We start from the raw sequence: 19,792 nt of genomic DNA, 5'->3' as shown, positions 1-19,792 counted from the left end.
TGCACTAGGGCGGGATTGTAAAATAAATGAAAAAAAAAATGAAAAAAGCAAGATAAAAAAAACTGTAAAAAATCCCACCAGTCTGAATAGCTGTTTATAGTCCTGCCTTTAACTGGGAAAAAAAAACAACACATGTTAAACATAAAAAATTATTTTTCACAAAAACACAATTTAAATTGTTTTTAATGGTCCTTTGTGGTCATAAAAAAAGCAAAAAGCAAACAAACAAATAGAAATTTCCAATTTTTCTTGATATGAACATAAAAAAATAAAATATAAAAATGACATAAAAATTAAGCCCAATGTATCACAAAAAAGAGTTAAAAATTATTTGAACATCTGATCTTTTTTTTTAGAGCTTTTGAATGTTGAAAGTGCATGTACAATACAAACTGATAATATGCCTGGCCAGAAAGTGCATGAGGACGAGATGGGTGTTAAATGCCCAGTTCTGAACTGGTTAATCAAAGTAAATTATGAGGTTGTCTCAAATTCTTGTATGGTTAGAATTGCAAAATCTTGTAAAAGTAACCAACTTTGCAATTTATCTGTTTATCTGTTTATTCTTTCGAATGGAGGAATTTTAAATTTTATAGTTTACTGCTCATTGCCTAGATTCCTGGCCACTTCTGCATTCTGACAGGGCTTAGAAGCTTTGTTCCATTTTGTAACAACTGCTTGAAAGCTGGTCAGATCTCTTGATCCAGTCAGCTCCGCTGATGTTGGAACAAAGCTCGCAGCATTGGAAAGTGCACAGTTCAGGCCAGAGGTGCAACCATGCCACTAAACCAAACTGTCAATCAATCAGGAGTGTACCACTCCTTAGCAAGAAGGAAGCCTGGAGGCCAGGTAACAGTGTGTGCCCGATTAAGAACATGGGACACCCTCTTAAAAAATTCCCAATTTTAAAAATATGATAAAGTGTGAATATTGTTATTTACAGTAATCTTAGATGCCAATGGTTTTATTTTATCTCCTTGCAAAACCCCAATTATCAATAATTCTTTTTGGTTTTGGTTTCCCTTACAGGACCTCCTTCAGAGCTTGATCTCAAGTGGCTATACAGTATTGCAGCGGTGATCTCAGTATTCACAGGTTTATGTGTTGTTGCATGTGTATACACAGTTAGAAAGAAGAGGTAAGTCCCGAAACGTCAACTGTTTCTTTTATTTCTTTAATCCATTGCCTCCGTGGACAATTTTAATTTTTATGTTTCCATTTTTCCCTCTCCGTGTTCAAAGAGCTATAAGTTTATGATTTTTTAATCGACATAACAATATGAGGGCATGTTATTTGCAGGATGAGTTGTAGTTAGAATGGCACAATCCGCTTTATCATACAATGTGCTGAAAAACGAGAAAAAAATTCCAATTGGGCTAAAATATCGGTGGGGGAGAAGCAGAGGGGCTGCAGAGACCGCACCAGGAGGGGGTAAGTATAAGCTATATTCACCTGTCCCCGGTCCATCGCTGCACACTGCTCTGTCCTCCGCATCCTCTGTCTGTGATGTTCAGGTCAGAGGGTACGGTGACATAGTTAGTGCGCGCCATGCCCTCTGCCTGAATGTCACTGATAGAGGGACCCGGCAGACAGAGCGATGCGCAGCCATGGAGCGGGGATCGGTAACTATCGCCATTGCCGGGGTCCTGAGCCAGTGGTGACATCAGAACCTGTCACCGCCTGCTCAGGGCCCTGGCACCGGGCCCCCAGCAATGAGAGGTGAGTATGTCATTTTTTTTTATTTGCAGCGGCAGCAGCAATATATTGGGGCATAAACTATGGAGCAGCCTTTTAGGGCATAATTATGGAGCAGCATATGGGGGCATAAACTATGGAGCAGCATATGGGGGCATAATCTATGGAGCAGCATATGGGGTCATAATTATGGAGCAGCATATGGGGCATAATTATGGAGCAGCATATGGGAGCATAATCTATGGAGCAGCATATGGGGACGTAATCTATGGAGCAGCATATGGGGGCATAATCTATTGAGCAGCATATGGGGGCATAATCTATGGAGCAGCATATGGGGGCATAATTATGGAGCAGCATATGGGGCTTAATCTATGGAGCAGCATATGGATATGGGGGCATAATCTATGGAGCAGCATATGGGGCGTAATCTATGGAGCAGCATATGGGGCATAATCTATGGAGCAGCATATGGGGGCGTAATCTATGGAGCAGCATATGGGGCATAAACTATGGAGCATCTTATGGGGGCATAATCTATGGAGCATCTTATGTGGAAGCATATGGGGCATAATTTATGGAGCATCTTATGGGGGCATAATCTATGGAGCACTTTATGGGGGCATAATCTATGGAGCATTTTATGGGGGCATAATCTATGGAGCATAATCTATGGACTATCTTATGGGGCCATAACCTTTATGGGGCAGCATATGGGGCATTATTAACCTTTGTGCAGCATTATATGTGGCGTATTTTGTACAGAGCATCTTATGGGGCAATAATGGACTGTATAGAGCATTATATGGGGCTCCTGATTCAATATGGATATTCAAAAACATTTAACCTACTGATGTCTCAATTTTACTTTTATTGGTATCTATTTTTATTTTTGAAATTTACCAGTAGCTGCTGCATTTTCCACCCTAGGCTTATACGTGAGTCATTAAGTTTTCCCAGTTTTTTTTTTTTGTGGCAAATTTAGGGGTGTCGGCTTATACATGTGTCGGCTTATACATGAGTATATACGGTAAACAGAAATATGTCAGTGAGATATATAATCATTAATTTTTGTGTGTAGTTTACTGTACATGTATTTAGATAATAAATCAATAAATGAAAAAATTGTGTGGAACCCCCTTATTTTTAATAACCAGCTAAGGGAAAGCAGACAGCTGTGAGCTGGTCGAAGTAGTCTGGCAAGCAGCCAATAAAAATGGAGCTTCCCAACCTATTATTATCAGCCCCCAGTTGCATGCTTTACCTTTACTGGTTATTAAAAAAGAGAACCCCCCAAAAAATGATGTGGGGTCCCTCCTCTTTTTAATAACCAGCAAAAGCTAAATAGACAGCTGTTGGCTGATATTAATAGGCTGAGCAGGACGATGGTTTTTGGCCACTTTCCAGACTAATAACTCTAGCCCTCAGCTTAGCCTCTGCTCTTTCCAATTGCCCTGGTGCAGTGGTTGATGTAGTCAAAAGAAATTAACACACACACAGAAAAGTCCATGGTGGCATATCTAATTGGGCAGATACACAGGGTCTCTTTAGTTGATGTATCAAGTAGCTACACTTAATAATTTGTTTGTCTAGGAGGATGAGGAGCTTGTGGCCTAAACCCAAATTATGACTGTGTGAAACCACGTGTCACATCCAAATCTAACAGCCTCATGAGGAAAAAAGTACAAGCACAGGAAGGGGAGTGCTGATTCTATATTCATTTTTTGTTGTGCGGTACTTTTACTCATTTATTGGCTTGTACTTACGAATTTTCTGCTGCTCCTCACGTGGCCGATCACCAAAGTCATAGAACATTTGCCTACATATACGCCTCCATGACTCCTCCTTTCTTGCCTGGTTGGCATAATGGGCATCACGTTGGTCCCATAGTTCGGGACGCTCCTGCACCAGGACTATTAACATTTCCACATTAATGTAAGTGGACGCCATGATGCTGCTGTACTCCGTGGAGGTGTACTTCCTGGATGTCTGGAGCACTTTTTGAGCTCATTTGCATGTCTAGGCTTCCTGATGATGGATTGGCCCATTTCCTGTCACCAGCCAAAAGACCTGCGTATTTCTCGCAGGTCACACATGTGGTCCGTGTGTAATCCGTATTTTTTGCACACCCATAGACTTGCATTGGCATACTATAGCCGTAGTACGCTGACAATCGCAGCATGTGGCGATTGGCACGGACCGTAGAATACGCACGAGAAATATACGGCTGGCGCGAGGTACCCCATAGAGAATCATTGGTCCGTGTCTAATGCGTGCTTTTAGCGCCTCGCACTCGTCCGTATTCCTCGCCAGTGTGACCCCGGCCTAACCCAGAACTTCCGGCTCTGATGACGCCCGGGTTGGTTTTGCATGGTCGTGACATCATAACATTGTCACCTTGCACATAGTAACATCGTAATTGCACTGAACCTTCCCAGGCCTTGTCAGAACTGGAAGTCACAGCTATATGTGAGAGGCTTGAAGAGTGTCATCACAAGTGGCTTGTAACAGAAGAGCCTTTGAGTTCGGAATGGGTGATGGTTAGATGCAGTGGGGTTGGAGAGATAAGCAGTAAGGTGAATATAAGGCTTTTATTTCATTCTACCTCACTTCTTACATATTATGTAAATTTCTCCATAACTCGAATTGTAGAGGAAAAATTGTGTGAATGGGCGAATTCGGATTTTGCCTGATGCGCTCATTTCTACAATTATCCCCACATGTCATAAATGGGAACATTGAGAGGGTTATCTCAGTGGGCAACACAACCTTCGAACGGAGCAATCATGGGTAGGGATGGGCAGACCAGTGTAAGTTTGGACTCTGATACCTGACCCAAACTTTTTAGAATGTTTGGTTCAGGTAGCAGAACAGTACCCAAACTTCCACCAGAACTTGAACCCCATTGAACATATGGTTACCCAAACTGGTAAGAAAAGAAAAACTCTCTCTCTCCTTCTGCATCGGACTTCAGTGGACTTACCCAAACACTGCATCGGACTTCCACATAAAGTCTGTGTTTCGTGTTCAGGCCCAAACAGTCAATGTCTGGTACGAACGCCAAACATTTTGTTTGGGTTTGCCCACCTCTAGTCCCAGGTAATTGGATGACTCTGGCCTTAGATAAAACACTGAAAAGCCATCTGGGGACTATGTGTCTCACAGGATGTCTGAGCCAGGTCCCCTATGACTTTTACCCATCCTTAAACTGACAGGTCTTTCCCAATAATAATAATAATAATAATCTTTATTTAGCGCTAACATATTCCGCAGCGTTTTATAGTTTTGCACACATTATCATCACTGTCCCCGATGGGGCTCACAATCTAGATTCCCTATCAGTATGTTTTTTGGAGTGTGGGAGGAAACCGGAGAACCCGGAGGAAACCCACGCAAACACAGGGAGAACATACAAACTCCTAGCAGATGTTGTCCTTGGTGGGATTTGAACCCAGGACTCCAAGGCTACAGTGCTAACCACTGAGCCACCGTGCCACCCGTATGTGTGTGTATGGGGAGAGACCAGTCAATCTAGGGGAGCTATGTGATGAGACGCTATCAGGGACTTCCCTTGGACTAGTCATCTGAGATGCATAATCCTTGACTGACTTTTCACAGTATATTTTTTATTAAATTATTAAATGTCTCAACATGAGTAAAATATACATAGATAAAATAGCGCAGTCAGTGTCTGAATCATGCTCCCTTTGGTTGTAGCTGTATGAATCTAATGTCAGGTTTCCTTTAGCCATTGCAATGATAATGATATGTATTTTTAATGTTTCTATATTTTTTTTCTTTTAGACAGTGGTCGAAGAAATTGCAATGCAAGGCAAAAGAGCTGGTATATGAAATTGATTCCGGACATAACCTTAAGTGTTGATCTCACTTTTCTGGATTATAGGTGTCCTGAGAGTAGGAGAACAGTTCTTTTCAGAGAAAAGTTCTTTTATTTTTTAAACTGCACTGAAAAAAACTGGTTTCTATAAATGTCCAGAAGACTTTTTTTTTTTTAACATGACACTTATAATGAGGAGCACACATTACTGGTTGGGTTTAACAGCTGGTTCAGGTCATCAAGTTCAAATGTAAAATTGCAATCTAAATATATTCACTACTGTGCTAAAGTTATAGGCAAATGGGGAAAACATGTTGCAAATTTTCAAAAATGATTTAAAAAAACTGAATGTTAATAGTGAATGAACAAAATAGAATTCTAAATAAGATGAAGATTTGGTGTGATTGCCTGTTGCCTTCCAAACAACAACAATGCATAATTTTTTCTAGATATACATGCACACAGTTTTTGAAGGAACTCGGCGGGTAGATTGTTCCAAACATCTTGGAGAACTAACCACAGATCTTCTGTGTATGAGGCTTGAGCAAATCCTTCTGTCTCTTTATGTGATCTCACATAGACTGGATGATGAGATCAGGGCTCTGTGGGGGCTGGATCATCACTCCCAGGACTCTTTGTTCTTTACACTTTAGATTGTTCTTAATAACTTTGGCTGTATGTTTGAGAGTATTGTACTGCTTGTGAATAAATTTGGAGCTCAGAACCCTCCCTTATAGTATTGCATGATGGATAAATATCTGCCTGTATTTCTCACCATTGAGGACATCGTTAATGAAGAACAAGGAGTTTTGCAAGTGATGATGTGAACCCTACAGAGCCTCGATTTCAATATCACTGATGGTTGGGAGGCAATGGGTGATCAGAAGTGTTCATAAATTGCTGCATTTTTCCCATATCCGAACAAAACAATTGCAAAGTACAATGTATATGTATGTTATATAGCTCAGCATAAATGAGTACACCTCCTTTGAAAATTAAGACTTTAATCAATATCTCACTGACCACAAGAACAATTTACCAAATTTTTACTTGACTGTGTTTTATAGAACTTTTTTTAACTCATAACATGAAAGTAGGGTTCATAATATAACTTTCATGAAATCTTCAATTTTACCACATCAGAAACAACTACATCTAGTATTTTGATTGCCCTTGATGATTATTAAGGACAGCACTAAGTCTTCTCGGCATGGAATGAACAAGATGGCGACATATTGCGAAATCTATCATTTTCTATTTGTCAAGAACAACCTCTTTTAGATCCTGAATGCTGGATGGAGAAGTGATGACAACTTGTCTCTTCAGAATTCCTAAAAGTTTTTCAGTTGAGTTCAGATCAGGAGATACTTTGCCACTGAATCACTTTCATCCTGTTCTTCTTCAAAACTGCAATAATGGCCTTACATATGTGTTTTGGATCATTGTTATGTTGGAAAAGTACATCTATCAAGGGCATGAAGTGATGGTAGCATATTCTCTTTCAATATATTGCAGTACAACTGTGAATTAATGATACAAACAATGAAATGTAGGTCTTGACACCAACAGCACTCATGCAGCCCCACATAAGGACACTGCCACCACCATGTTTCACTATAGGCACATTGTATTTTTCTCACCTTTGTGACGCCACATAGTTTTGAAGCTATCAGTTCCAAAAATATTTATCTTGGTATCATCAATCCAGAGTATAAAGTCTCAGCAGTATTCATATTTTTCAGCATTGGTTCTGGCAAATATTCACTGTCCTATTAAGGGAATAGAAGAATCCAGGATATCTATAAACAGGAATATAGTGAGGAAACACTTAGCTAACCTAAATGAATTCAAGTCTCCAGGTCCAAATGAATTACACCCCAGAGTATTGAAGGAGATAGCAGAAGACATTTTTGAACCGCTCTCCATAATCTTTGAAAATTCGTGGAGAACCGGAGATGTCCCAGAAGACTGGAGAAGAGCAAATGTTGTTCCTATCTTCAAAAAAGGGAAGAAGGTGGACCCAGGCAACTATAGGCCAGTGAGTCTGACTTCTATACCAGGAAAGATCTTTGAACAAATTATTAAACAACATGTATTTCGGTACCTGGGTAAGAATGAAGTGATTAAACAGAGTCAGCATGGGTTTGTAATTAATAAGTCATATCAGACTAACTTAATTTCCTTCTATGACAGACTCACTGATTGGGTGGATCAGGGAAATGCTGTAGATATAGTATATCTTGACTTCAGCAAAGCATTTGACAAAGTATCTCACACAATCCTTATTGAAAAAATGACTAAGTATGGAATGGAGAGGCAACTGTTAGGTGGATTCATAACTGGCTTAGTGATCAGACCCAAAGAGTGGTCGTAAATGGCTGCACATCCAGTTGGAAGAATGTCTCAAGTGGGGTACAACAGGGCTCTGTCCTGGGCCCTGTATTGTTCAACATCTTTATCAACGATTTAGATGAAGGAATTGAGGGTAAACTGATTAAATTTGCTGATGACACAAAGCTAGGAGGGATAGCTAATACTAGAGAAGAGAGAGAGGATTCAAAAAGATATAAATAAACTGGAGCAGTGGGCAGCAACTAACTGAATGTTTTTTAACAGGGAAAAATACAAAGTACTACATCTGTGTAATAAAAATGAAAAAAGCATATACAGAATGGGAGGAATAGGGCTAAGCAACAGCACATGTTAAAAAGACTTGGGTATACTAATAGATCACAGACTGAATATGAGTCAACAGTGTGATGCATCAGCAAAAAAGGCAAATGCAATTCTAGGATGTATTAACAGAGGCATACAGTCTAGATCACGTGAAGTCATTATTGCCCTCTACACCTCTTTGGTCAGACCTCATCTGGAATACTGTGTCCAGTTTTGGGCGCCACATTTTAAAAAAGACATCAACAAACTGGAGCAAGTTCAGAAAAGAGCGACCAGAATAGTGACCGGTCTGCAAACCCTGTCTTATGAGGAAAGGTTGCAGGATTTGGGAATGTTTAGTTTGCAAAAGAGAAGACTGAGAGGAGACTTAATAGCTGTCTACAAATATCTCAAGGGCTGTCACACTGCAGAAGGATCAACTTTATTCTCATTTGCAAAAGGAAAGACTAGAAGCAATGGGATGAAACTTTTTGACACTTAGAGTGATCAATGAGTGGAACAGGCTGCCACGAGAGGTGGTGAGTTCTCCTTCAATAGAAGTCTTCAAACAGAGGCTGGACAGATATCTGTCTGGGATGATTTAGCGAATCCTGCTTTGAGCAGGGGGTTGGACCAGATGGCCCAGGAGGTCCCTTCCAACTCTACGATTCTATGATTCTATGATTTAAATAGAAGGTGGCTTTTTTGTGTATGGGTTTTGGAGAGACTTCCTTCGTGACTGACACTCCATGCATATCATTCTTCTGCAGTGTATGCTTTATTGTGTGATGGGAAACACTCATGCTGATTGGTTTGGCCTTCTAGTTTTTTAGCTTATTGCAGTGAACTTGCATTTCACTTTTCTTTAACAATTCTTATGAGAAGATGCTCCTATTTAGGTTTTAATTTCTGTGGCCTGGACCTCTATGTGAGCTGGTTGCAGTTCTATCTCTGTTAAATTATTGTACAAATTTTTCTACAGTATTCTCATATGTAAATAAAGTTTTGCTGATCTTCCAATCTACAACTCTCTCGTGTGCATATTTCTTTTCAGGTCTTGTGACATTTCTCATCATGGGGTGCCATTGCTGACAGGCAGCATTAAATGGGAAGGGATTTTCTTTGTTAAGCGTTGCCCTTTTATGGTCATCTGTCTGTGGACAACTGTTTAATGAATAATGAGACTTACCTGTGGTTTAATTCTTGTTAATTAGTATTTTGTAGTCCAAACTTTAGCTTTGCTACTAAGAATTTCATTGGGGTGTACTCCTGTTTGCAACATGGTCTTGAATGAATTTGTGAAGGAAATTACATTTTGGGTGTGCAAAATAACAAATCATGTTTTGTTTTCCAGTATTTTGTAGTTTTGTATCCCATAGAAAATGTTGATTTTAAAGATAAACATAGTTCTCACCTTAAACATATATACAGTGGGTACAGAAAGTACTCAGACCCCTTTAAATTTTTCACTCTGTTTCATTGCAGCCATTTGATAAATTCAAAAAAGTTCTTTTTTTTCTCATTAATGTACACTCTGCATCCCATCTTGACTGAAAAAACATAAATGTGCAAATTTATTAAAAATGAAAAACTGGTCATAACATGGTCATAAGTATTCAAACCCTTTGCTCAGTATTGAGTAGAAGCAACCTTTTGAGCTAGTACTGCCATGAGTCGTTTTGGGAATGATGCAACAAGTTTTTCACACCTGGATTTGGGGATCCACTGTCATTCTTCCTTGCATATCCTCTCCAGTACCGTCAGGTTGGATGGTGTACGTTGGTGGACAGCCATTTTCAGGTCTCTCCAGAGATGCTCAATTGGGTTTAGGTCAGGGTTCTGGCTGGGCCAGTCAAGAATGGTCACAGAGTTGTTCTGAAGCCACTCCTTTGTTATTTTAGCTGTGTACTTAGGGTCAATGTATTGTTTGAAGATGAACCTTTGGCCAAGTTTGAGGTCCAGAGCACTCTGGAAGAGGTTTTCATCCAGGATATGTCTGTACTTGGTCACACTCATGTTTCCTTCAATTGCAACCAGCCGTCCTGTCCCTGCAGCTGAAAAACACCTCCTTAGCATGATGCTGCCACCACCATGTTTCACTGTTGGGATTACAATGGGCAGTGCCTGGTTTTCTCCACACATACCACTTAGAATTATCACTAAAAAGTTCTATCTGCATCTCATCATACCGGAGAATCTTATTTCTCATTGTCTGGGAGTCCTTCATGTGTTTTTCGCAAACTCTATGCAGGCTTTCATATGTCTGGCACTGAGGAGAGGCTTCCGTCGAGCCACTCTGCTATAAAGGACCGACTGGTGGAGGGATGCAGTGATAGTTGACTTTGTGGAACTTTCTCCCATCTCCATACTACATCTGTGGAGCAGCCACAGTGATCTTGGGGTTCTTCTTTACCTCTTTCACCAAGGCTCTTCTCCTATGATTACTCAGTTTGGCTGGACGGCCAGGTCAAGGAAGACTTCTGGTGGTCCCAAACTTTTTTTCATTTAAGGATTATGGAGGCCACTGTGCTCTTAGGAACCCTGAGTACTGCAGAAATTATTTTGGAACCTTGACCAGATCTGTGCCTTGCCACAATTCTGTCTCTGAGCTCCTTGGTCAGTTCCTTTGACCTCATGATTCTCATTTGGTCTGACATGCACTGTGAGCTGTAAGGTCTTAATAGACAGGTGTGTGCCTTTACAAATTAAGTCCTATCAGTTTAATTACACACTGCTGGACTCCAATGAAGGAGTAGAACCATCTCAAGGAGGATTACAAGGAAATGGATATGTGACTTAAATATGAGTGTCTGAGCAAAGGGTCTGAAAACCTATGACCATGTGATATTTCAGGTTTTGTTTTTTAATAAATTTGTCAAAATTTCTACATTTCTGTTTTTTCAGTGAAGATGGGGTGCAAATTAATGAGAAAAAAAAACTTTTTTGAATTTACCAAATGGCTGCAATGAAATAAAGAGTGAAACATTTTAAGGGGTCTGAATACTTTCCATATCCACTGTATATATGTAAGGAGGTGGGAGAACCTCAATTGCCTCCTCTCTCCTACACACTGAGTCCATGTGGCACCCTAATGGTTCCCTCATGTTTTATGTGTAATGTAAAAAGTGTAATGTGTAATGTGCTGTACCTGCCATGTGACTGTATTTGTCTAAAGTTAGTTCAGGGACAGAAGAAGTTAAAAGGCGACCCAACAAGCTGACAGGGAAGGGATTTCCTGTTTCTGCAGCAGAGCCTGGGCAGGCTTGCCCGAGGCAGGACGCTCTTCACAACCAGGGACAAAAAGTACCCCGGTCGGGGGAGACAAAAGCTGCCACGGACTGTCGTGCAGTGTGGACGGGCCCTGGTGTTGTGGGACTGCCTCCAGATGGGTTTTTATGGTTCCCAAACCTGGATGGGAACTATTGAAACTGTGCAGTCTCAGGAATTTGCAGGGACAGAGCAGGAAGCATTGTATTGTTGCAGTAAAGTTTTCCCATTGAAGCAGAACTGTGACCTGTGGTGGCTTGCTGAGTGCTCATCCCCAGCGGCTGGAGTAAGCGTGTGATGGAGGTAACTGACTGTACCGCAGGACTGGGTCTTCACTTGGTTGTTTATGTGCAAGGGGCTGGGGTGCTCACTGACTGTGTCTTAGTGAACTCAGCCATGACTACGACCCCATGCCACCTTGTTACATATATACTACATTTTGCGGATTATAAGACACATCGGACCATAAGACGCACCCCAAGTTTTGGGGAGGAGAATAGAAAGAAATTGTATTTTAATTAAATAAGGGTCTGTCTTATAGTCTGAATTTATAGTAGTTTACCATGGGGCAGCAACAGTGGAGTGTGGCGCCCCCAGGGGTATGGTCACCACACTGGCTTTGCCTTCCTCCAGGGGAGGGTAAATGCCAGGCTTTGAAGCAGTGATGGGTCTCTCCAGCAGTTAATGCATGCAGCACAGTTCCACTCCAGGCCAGCAGGGGGAACTCTGAACCAGGATTCTGGAGAGGAGTGTCCTCTGAGGGCCAGGAGGAAGAAGGGTCAGATAGTCTGCGGAGGGTGAAGTGTGCAGATGGGAGGAACGAAGCTGAGAGGCTGAGGTGCAGAAGGCGAGCTCCCTCAGCTTGAGAGCGCACGTAACTGGAGTCTGGTCTCCACGGTGGTAAGGATACTGACGGTCCTGCCACCGATACCAGAGGAGTAGGAGGCTGTAAAGACTTGGGACACAACAGCAATTGAATAGAGAGCCAGGACTCAAGAGAGGAGTCCCCGAGAGAGGCTACAGCTGTCTGTCATACAAGTATAGTTCTAGGAACATCTGAAGAGAGGCATTTCAGAGTAACTAAGTACTGGAGTGTTTAACACCACAAGGCGCTAAGGAGACTGCACAGCCCTTCTGCTGAGAGAGAATCCTGATCTGCTTCCAGGCTAACCAGCCCCAATACCATCTGTGATCAGGACCCTGGACTGCATATACTCAGTAAAGGTACAGAAACCGCTGTGTCTTGTCTGTTCCTTACACTTTCGGCACTGCTACATCCCCATGCTGGCTACATCTACACTGCCCTGAGACTACAGCTCCGCCTGTGGGAGCTACACCATCTTTGCTACACCACACCATCAGTCCCAGCAGATCTGTATTCAGCGTTGGCCTAACACCATACTTGCCAAACACCACGGGTGGCATCACAAACTATTCTACCATTAACTACATCTCCCCATTGCTTGGGCGCCCAGGGCCACAGACCGGGTCACCGCTGCTATGACACATTCCCCTGACACCGGCCTGGTACCGAGTACCCCACAACCCTGGGAGGGTGACCCAATTTGGTGTCACGAACAGGATTACGGAGCCCGGTATCCCTGGGTACTGTGTGCCATAGACTGTGTTTGTGAACTGTGTGAATTTAGCACCATTTGCCGCCATTACCACGCTGCTTGGCACGCGTGGGAAGAAAGAGGCGGGCCTTCATGGGCGGAGCCTGCCTCAGAGCGCGAAGAAGTGAAGTGCCGCGCGGGAAGAGAGGACAGCGCGCGAGAGGAGGAGGAGCTGATGCCTACAGCCTGAAGCGCCGGGCCTGCAATGCGGCTGCCGGTGAGCTCCCGCAACCCCCGGCCCTGGCTAACGTTAACTGGGGGGGAGAGAATGTCTGCACCACAAGCCAATGCAGCAGCGGACGCCGCTGCCACCCCCGCGGTACCGCCAGGCGGAGCACCCGCCGCAGCGGTCCCCATAATGCCGCTATCCATGCCCTACATACCGGGAGCGGCCTGGCTACCGCAGTACTCGGGTGAGTCACATACCCTGAGTGAATTTAAAGAAAGACTGTGCAGCTTGTTTAAAGTTTTCCCCCTGTCTGAAAGCCAGAAAGTGAATATCCTGATTGAACAGCTAACGGGTGCAGCACTGAGGGAGGTGAAAGCCTGGCAGGACACCGATAAAGAGACTGTTGCAAAGGTCCTGGCCAAGCTGAAGAGTACTTTTGACACCCACACTGCAGCTGAAATCAAGATGAGGTTCTTTGGCTGTAAACAGAGGGCACAGGACAGTATCAGAGACTATGCTCTCAACCTGCAGGAGGCGCTGTGAGCAGTTAAACAAGTTGACCCTGACAGTGTAAAGGAAGAAGATCAACTGTTAAAGGAGCAGTTCATTGAAGGGTTCCTGTCCAATACCCACAGAGGGCAGTTACGTATTCTAACCCTGCAAGACCCTGATCTGGACTTTGCTAATTTCAAGGACAGGGCTATTCGGGTACTGCAGGAATCCTCAGACAGCCGTCCAGTGCCCCCTAGGCGCCCAGCGATCACCTACCATCAGGAAGCTACATCCTTTCCTTCCATCCCTGTGGAGGCTGATGCCCAGACCCTGGATAAAGATCCAACAGAGGAGCTCCGTCTTCAGGTCCAGAAGCTGATCAAAGGAATCAGTGGCGGATTAAGTGGACTATGGGCCCGGGGCTGTTCATAAAACCTGGGCCCCTGTACCCCCCTTCCCACCTGAGCGCTGCGGTCCCCGTGCGGGAATTGACAGCCGTACGGACAGCAGCACTTGGTTTGCTGCGGGTCCATACGGAAAACCCGCCACCATTCCACCACGTGTGGACATGGCCTAAAAAGACGTTGCACATAAGCTGTAGGCCTACGGCCAATACGCACAAAATCGCCCAACGTGATCCTGGCCATAGGGGATCCACTTTAATGTCCCCACTTTAATTTGAAGTCCCCTTACTTCATCCATTGCAGCCCCCTATCACCCACTCACTTCATCTGCAGTGCCGCTTCATCATTTGCAGCCCCTTATCCCCCCTTCCATTTCATCATGTGCAGTCCCCTTCCCCCCCAACTTCATGTGCAGCCCCACTCCCCCATCATCATGTGCAGTTAATTTTACCCCCACATCATGTGCAGTCCCCCTTACCCCCACTTCATGTGCAGTGCCCCTTACCCCCAATTCATCATGTGCAGTCCCCCTTACCCCCAATTCATCATGTTCAGTCCCTCTTACCCCCAATTCATCATGTTCAGTCCCACTTACCCCTTAATTCATCATGTGCGGTTCCCCTTACCCCCAATTCATCATGTTCAGTCCCTCTTACCCCCAATTCATCATGTTCAGTCCCACTTACCCCTTAATTCATCATGTGCAGTTCCCCTTACCCCCAATTCATCATGTGCAGTCCCACTTACCCCTTAATTCATCATGTGCAGTCCCACTTACCCCTTAATTCATCATGTGCAGTCCCACTTACCCCTTAATTCATCATGTGCAGTCCCACTTACCCCTTAATTCATCATGTGCAGTCCCCCTTATCCCCCACTTCATCATGTGCAGCCCCACTTATCCCCCACTTCATCATGTGCAGCCCCACTTATCCCCCACTTCATCATGTGCAGCCCCACTCACCCCCCACTTCATCATGTGCAGCCCCACTCACCCCCCCTTCATCATGTGAAGCCCCCACTCATCCCCCCTTCATCCTGTGAAGCCCCCACTCACCCCCTTCATCCTGTACAACCCCAGTCACCCCCCTTCATCATATACAGGCCCCAGTCACCCCCCTTCATCATATACAGGCCCCAGTCACCCCCCCTTCATCATATACAGGCCCCAGTCACCCCCCCGTCATCATATACAGCCCCCAGTCACCCCCCTTCATCATATACAGGCCCCAGTCACCCCCCCGTCATCATATACAGCCCCCAGTCACCCCCCCTTCATCATATACAGCCCCCACTCACCCCCCTTCATCATATACAGCTCCCAGTCACCCCCCTTCATCATATACAGCCCCCAGTCACCCCCCCTTCATCATATACAGCCCCCAGTCACCCCCCTTCATCATATACAGCCCCCACTCACCCCCCTTCATCATATACAGGCCCCAGTCACCCCCCCTTCATTGTGTACAGCCCCCACTCACCCCCTCCCCCATTTAATTCATTTTATAAATAAAAAAAAATAAAAAAAGTTCCCCATACTTACCTCACAGCCGGCTCGCTCCCCAGCAGCGCCTCTGCTTTCAGCATCCTCCGGGACATGTCGGCGCGTGCACGATGACGTCATCGCGCACGCCCGACATCTGACCCGGAAGTACAGCCGGAGGGAGCAGGAGCTGAGCAGCCGTCAAGGTGACGGCCGTGCACAGCTCCCGGCCCCTCATAGAATGTGACGCGGGCGGCTGTCTGCTGCCGGCGGCGTCACAGCACAGGGCACGGCCGGCCCTGTACAGGTGCTGGGGGAGCGGTCCGGGTGGCATTTGCCTCTCTGCCACCCGGCCCAGCCCGCCCCTGCCCCTGGGCCCCCAAAAAACCTTGGGCCGGGGGCGACCGCCCCATCCGCCCCTATTAAGATCCGCCATTGAAAGGAATGGCTGCACTCACCAGAACCGTGCAGTCCCTGCAGTATTCCTCCAAAGAAAAGGTCCAGCTTGCTTCCAGTCCAGAGGATGTCCCATGGCTACGGAGGAGGAGAACCCCGAAACTTCGAGGAAGGAACAGCGATCGCTATGACCAGGACCGACGTCCCATCTGTAGCCGCTGTTACAAGGCAGGTCATCTTGCAAGGTACTGTCCTTTAAGCGAGCAACCCCTGGGGCAAAGGGCCAACCCCCAGGATTAGGTTCAGCAGGCCCAAAGAACTGGAGAGCCAAGTATGTGGGGGGGAGACCGATCCTTCCTGTGGTGATTGACGGCATCCCCATGAACGCTTTGCTGGACACTGGCTCCCAGGTGACCACTATGCCGTATATTTTGTACAAGAGGTACTGGGCTGATTCTGAACTCACCCGTGGCCCAACTGATGAACTAGCAGTAGTTGCTAGTAATGGTCATACCTTGCCACAGATTGGATGCAAGGAAATTACTGTTAAAGTGGGGCGGGTAGAGCTAAAATCACAAGGACTGATAATTGTTGATATTGATCGACGTGAATGTAATCCCATGATGACTCTTGGTACAAATGCAATTGAAAACTGTGTGTCCGAGGTTATTGTCTTGTTGCAACAGGTGGCTGAGACTGCTGGTTCCGGTGAACAAAGAGTCCTGCAGAAGGAGATCCAAGCCCTGATGCAAAGACAACAGGTAGAACTCTCTGGCGGAGAGATTGGCAGCGTCAGAGTGAGTGATGCCTTCCCCATTGTAATACCCCCCAGGAGTGAAATGTTGATATGGTGTCGGGCAGCCATAGGTCTCAGAGGGCTGGATAACCAGGCATTGGTAGAGCCAGTATATTCGGATAGCAGGCCCATTGTCCTAACAGCCAGAGGGGTGGTTGATGTACGAAAGGGGAGAGTACCTGTACGCCTTTTGAATTGTGGGGAGGAGGATAGCACAATACCTCGATACGCCACAGTTGCTAAACTGCTCACTGTTAATAACAACTCATTGCAGGCAGCAGAGCCGTTGGTCTCATCCGATCCGGTGGAGGACAATGGCCCTGTGAAGCAGCTAGAAGAGTGGTCCCAGCAACTGCAGGTGGGAACTGACTCTACACCTTCACACCAGAGAAATGAGTGTGAAGAGTGACACAAGAGTATGAACGGGTAGTCAGCAAACCCCCACTAGATTTTGGGCAAGCAAAAGGGGTGCAACATCATATCCCCACTGGAGACCATCCACCCATAAAGGAGAGGTACAGACCTATACCCCCAACACAGTACCAATGTGCTAAGAGTATGTTGAAAGAGATGAAGGAAGCTGGAGTCATTAGGGACAGTTGTAGCCCATGGGCAGCTCCAATAGTGTTTGTAAAGAAAAAGGATGGTACTATGAGAATGTGTGTTGATTACAGGAAAATTAATAGTATCACACATAAAGATGCCTACCCATTGCCTAGAATTGAAGAGTCATTAGCTGCACTTAAAACTGCTAACTACTTTTCCACCTTGGATCTCACCGGTGGGTATTGGCAGGTTCCCGTGGCAGAGGCAGATAAGGAGAAAACAGCATTTACTACTCCAATGGGCTTCTGTGAGTTCAATTACATGCCATTCGGGCTCTGCACTGCTCCAGGAACATTTCAACGGCTGATGGAGTGTTGCCTGGGACACATGAACTTTGAGACAGTCCTGCTGTACCTGGATGATGTCATTGTTTTCTCCAAGACCTATGAAGAGCATCTGGAACACCTGGCTGAAGTATTTGAAGCTTTGTCCAATTTTGGCCTGAAGGTGAAGCCTTCCAAATGCCACCTCCTGAAGCCTAAGGTACAGTACCTTGGTCACGTGGTCAGTGCAGAAGGTGTGGCTCCAGATCCTGACAAGGTCACGGTCATCCGGGACTGGAAGAAGCCCAGCAACCTCCACGAGGTACGCCAATTCCTTGGACTGGTAGGCTAATACCAGAGATTCATCAAAGGCTTTACTGAGATAGCTACCCCGATGCAAAATCTTCTAGTGGGGCAGTCCAAGAAAGGCAAGCAGAAGAATTCCACGTTTGAATGGACTGAAGAATTGGAGAAGTCCTTCACCAGATTTAAGATGGCCCTCACTGGTGATGAAGTTCTGGCTTTCCCAGATTATGACAAACCCTTTGTGCTGTACACGGATGCCAGCAACGTGGGATTAGGAGCAGTACTGTCACAGGTACAGAATGGAAAAGAGAGTGATCTCCTATGCCAGCAGGAAGCTGCGTCCCACTGAGAGGAACCCGGATAATTACAGTTCTTTCAAGCTGGAGTTCCTTGCCATAGTCTGGGCTGTCACCGAAAGGTTCAAGCATTACCTAGCTTTTGCCAAGTTTACAATCTTCACGGACAACAACCCGTTGACCCACTTGGACACTGCCAAGCTAGGAGCACTGGAGCAGCGATGGATGGCTCGGTTATCCAATTATGATTTTACAATCAAGTACCGGGCAGGGCACAAGAATGCCAATGCTGATGTGTTGTCCAGAATGCCTAATCTGCCAGATGCAGGAGAAGACCCTGAGGCTCTCGAAGAGATAGAATTGCCTCCCTTCCACCAGCCTCTGGTGGCCCAACGTGCTCAAGGAGTGAGAGACAGACAGTCTGGCTTGAAGGAGGTCACCCTGAATCATTTGCCCCATCATGACCGGGCAGAAACGCAAGATAGTGACCCTGCAGTCCGCCTGGTGAAGGAGCTGTTGACACGAGCTGGCTCACGCCCAGAGTCGGATGCTCCTGAAGAAACCCAGCAGCTGTGGAAGGAGAAGGGTCGGCTGTTCATTTATGAAGGGAAGCTGTGTCGGAGGAGTATCGATGCCCACACTCATGAGCTGGTTTGGCAAGTGATAATCCCAAAGAGAGAGGCATCAATGGTCCTGGAAGCATACCACAATGGAGCTGGACACTTCGGGTGGAAGAAGTTGGAAACATTGCTCCGAGAGAGGTTCTACTGGACTGGCATGAGGAAAGCCATTGAGAGGTGGTGCTGGGAGTGTGGACAGTGTAACCTGCGCAGAAAGGATCGAGACAGAGAGAGAGCTCCCTTACAGCCAATCATCACCAAACAGTCCCTGGAGTTGGTAGCCCTGGACCATGTGAAGCTGGTTCCAAGCCGGTCAGGCTACCTCGATGCCCATACCATTGTGGACCACTATTCAAGATTCCTGGTGGTTGTGCCCGTCAAAGATCTAACGGCCAGGACAGCGGCCAGAGCCTTCCAACAGCACTTCTGTAGGCCACATGGATATCCTGAAAGAGTACTCACAGATCAAGGTCCAGCTTTCGAGGCAGAAGTGTTCCATGAGTTCTGAAACTTGTATGGTTGTAAGAAGATCCGGACAACACCTTATCACCCACAGACCAACGGTATGTGCGAGAAGATGAACCAGGTAGTGATTGATTTACTGAAGACATTGCCCTTGGAGGAGAGAAATCTGTGGCCAGAAAAGTTACCCGATCTGGTAGATCTCTACAACCATATCCCAGTGAACTCTAACAACTGTACTCCAGCGCACCTGATGAGAGCAAGGCCTGGTAAGCTGCCTATTGACTTGGACATGGGAGTCCTGACGCCTGAAGTAACGTCACCAGATGCTGACTGGGACAAGGAGAGGCAGCAGCAGTACAGAAGGGTACAGGAGTGTGTGGAGAAGAGTCTGGCTCAGGCAAAGCAGAAGCAGGAGAGACTTTATA

At 45.5% G+C, this 19,792-nt stretch overlaps 1 protein-coding gene across 1 annotated transcript in view; it reads left to right on the top strand.

Annotated features, from left to right (window-relative positions):
- IL13RA2 (interleukin 13 receptor subunit alpha 2) overlaps nucleotides 1–9,215 on the top strand; it is a 44,177-nt gene extending 34,962 nt beyond the window's left edge. The window contains exons 9-10 of the mRNA XM_073543454.1: nucleotides 1,030–1,138; nucleotides 5,500–9,215. Coding sequence (XP_073399555.1) covers nucleotides 1,030–1,138; nucleotides 5,500–5,578 — 188 coding nt within the window. The 3' untranslated portion in view covers nucleotides 5,579–9,215. The remainder of the gene's footprint in view (nucleotides 1–1,029; nucleotides 1,139–5,499) is intronic.
- The last annotated feature ends 10,577 nt before the right edge of the window (nucleotides 9,216–19,792 follow it).

This window comes from Dendrobates tinctorius, unplaced genomic scaffold, assembly GCF_039654945.1.
Source record: "Dendrobates tinctorius isolate UK_male_01 unplaced genomic scaffold, ASM3965494v1 ptg000133l, whole genome shotgun sequence".
In the NCBI taxonomy this organism is placed as follows: Eukaryota; Metazoa; Chordata; class Amphibia; order Anura; family Dendrobatidae; genus Dendrobates; species Dendrobates tinctorius.
This window is presented reverse-complemented; position numbering and strand designations above follow the sequence as displayed.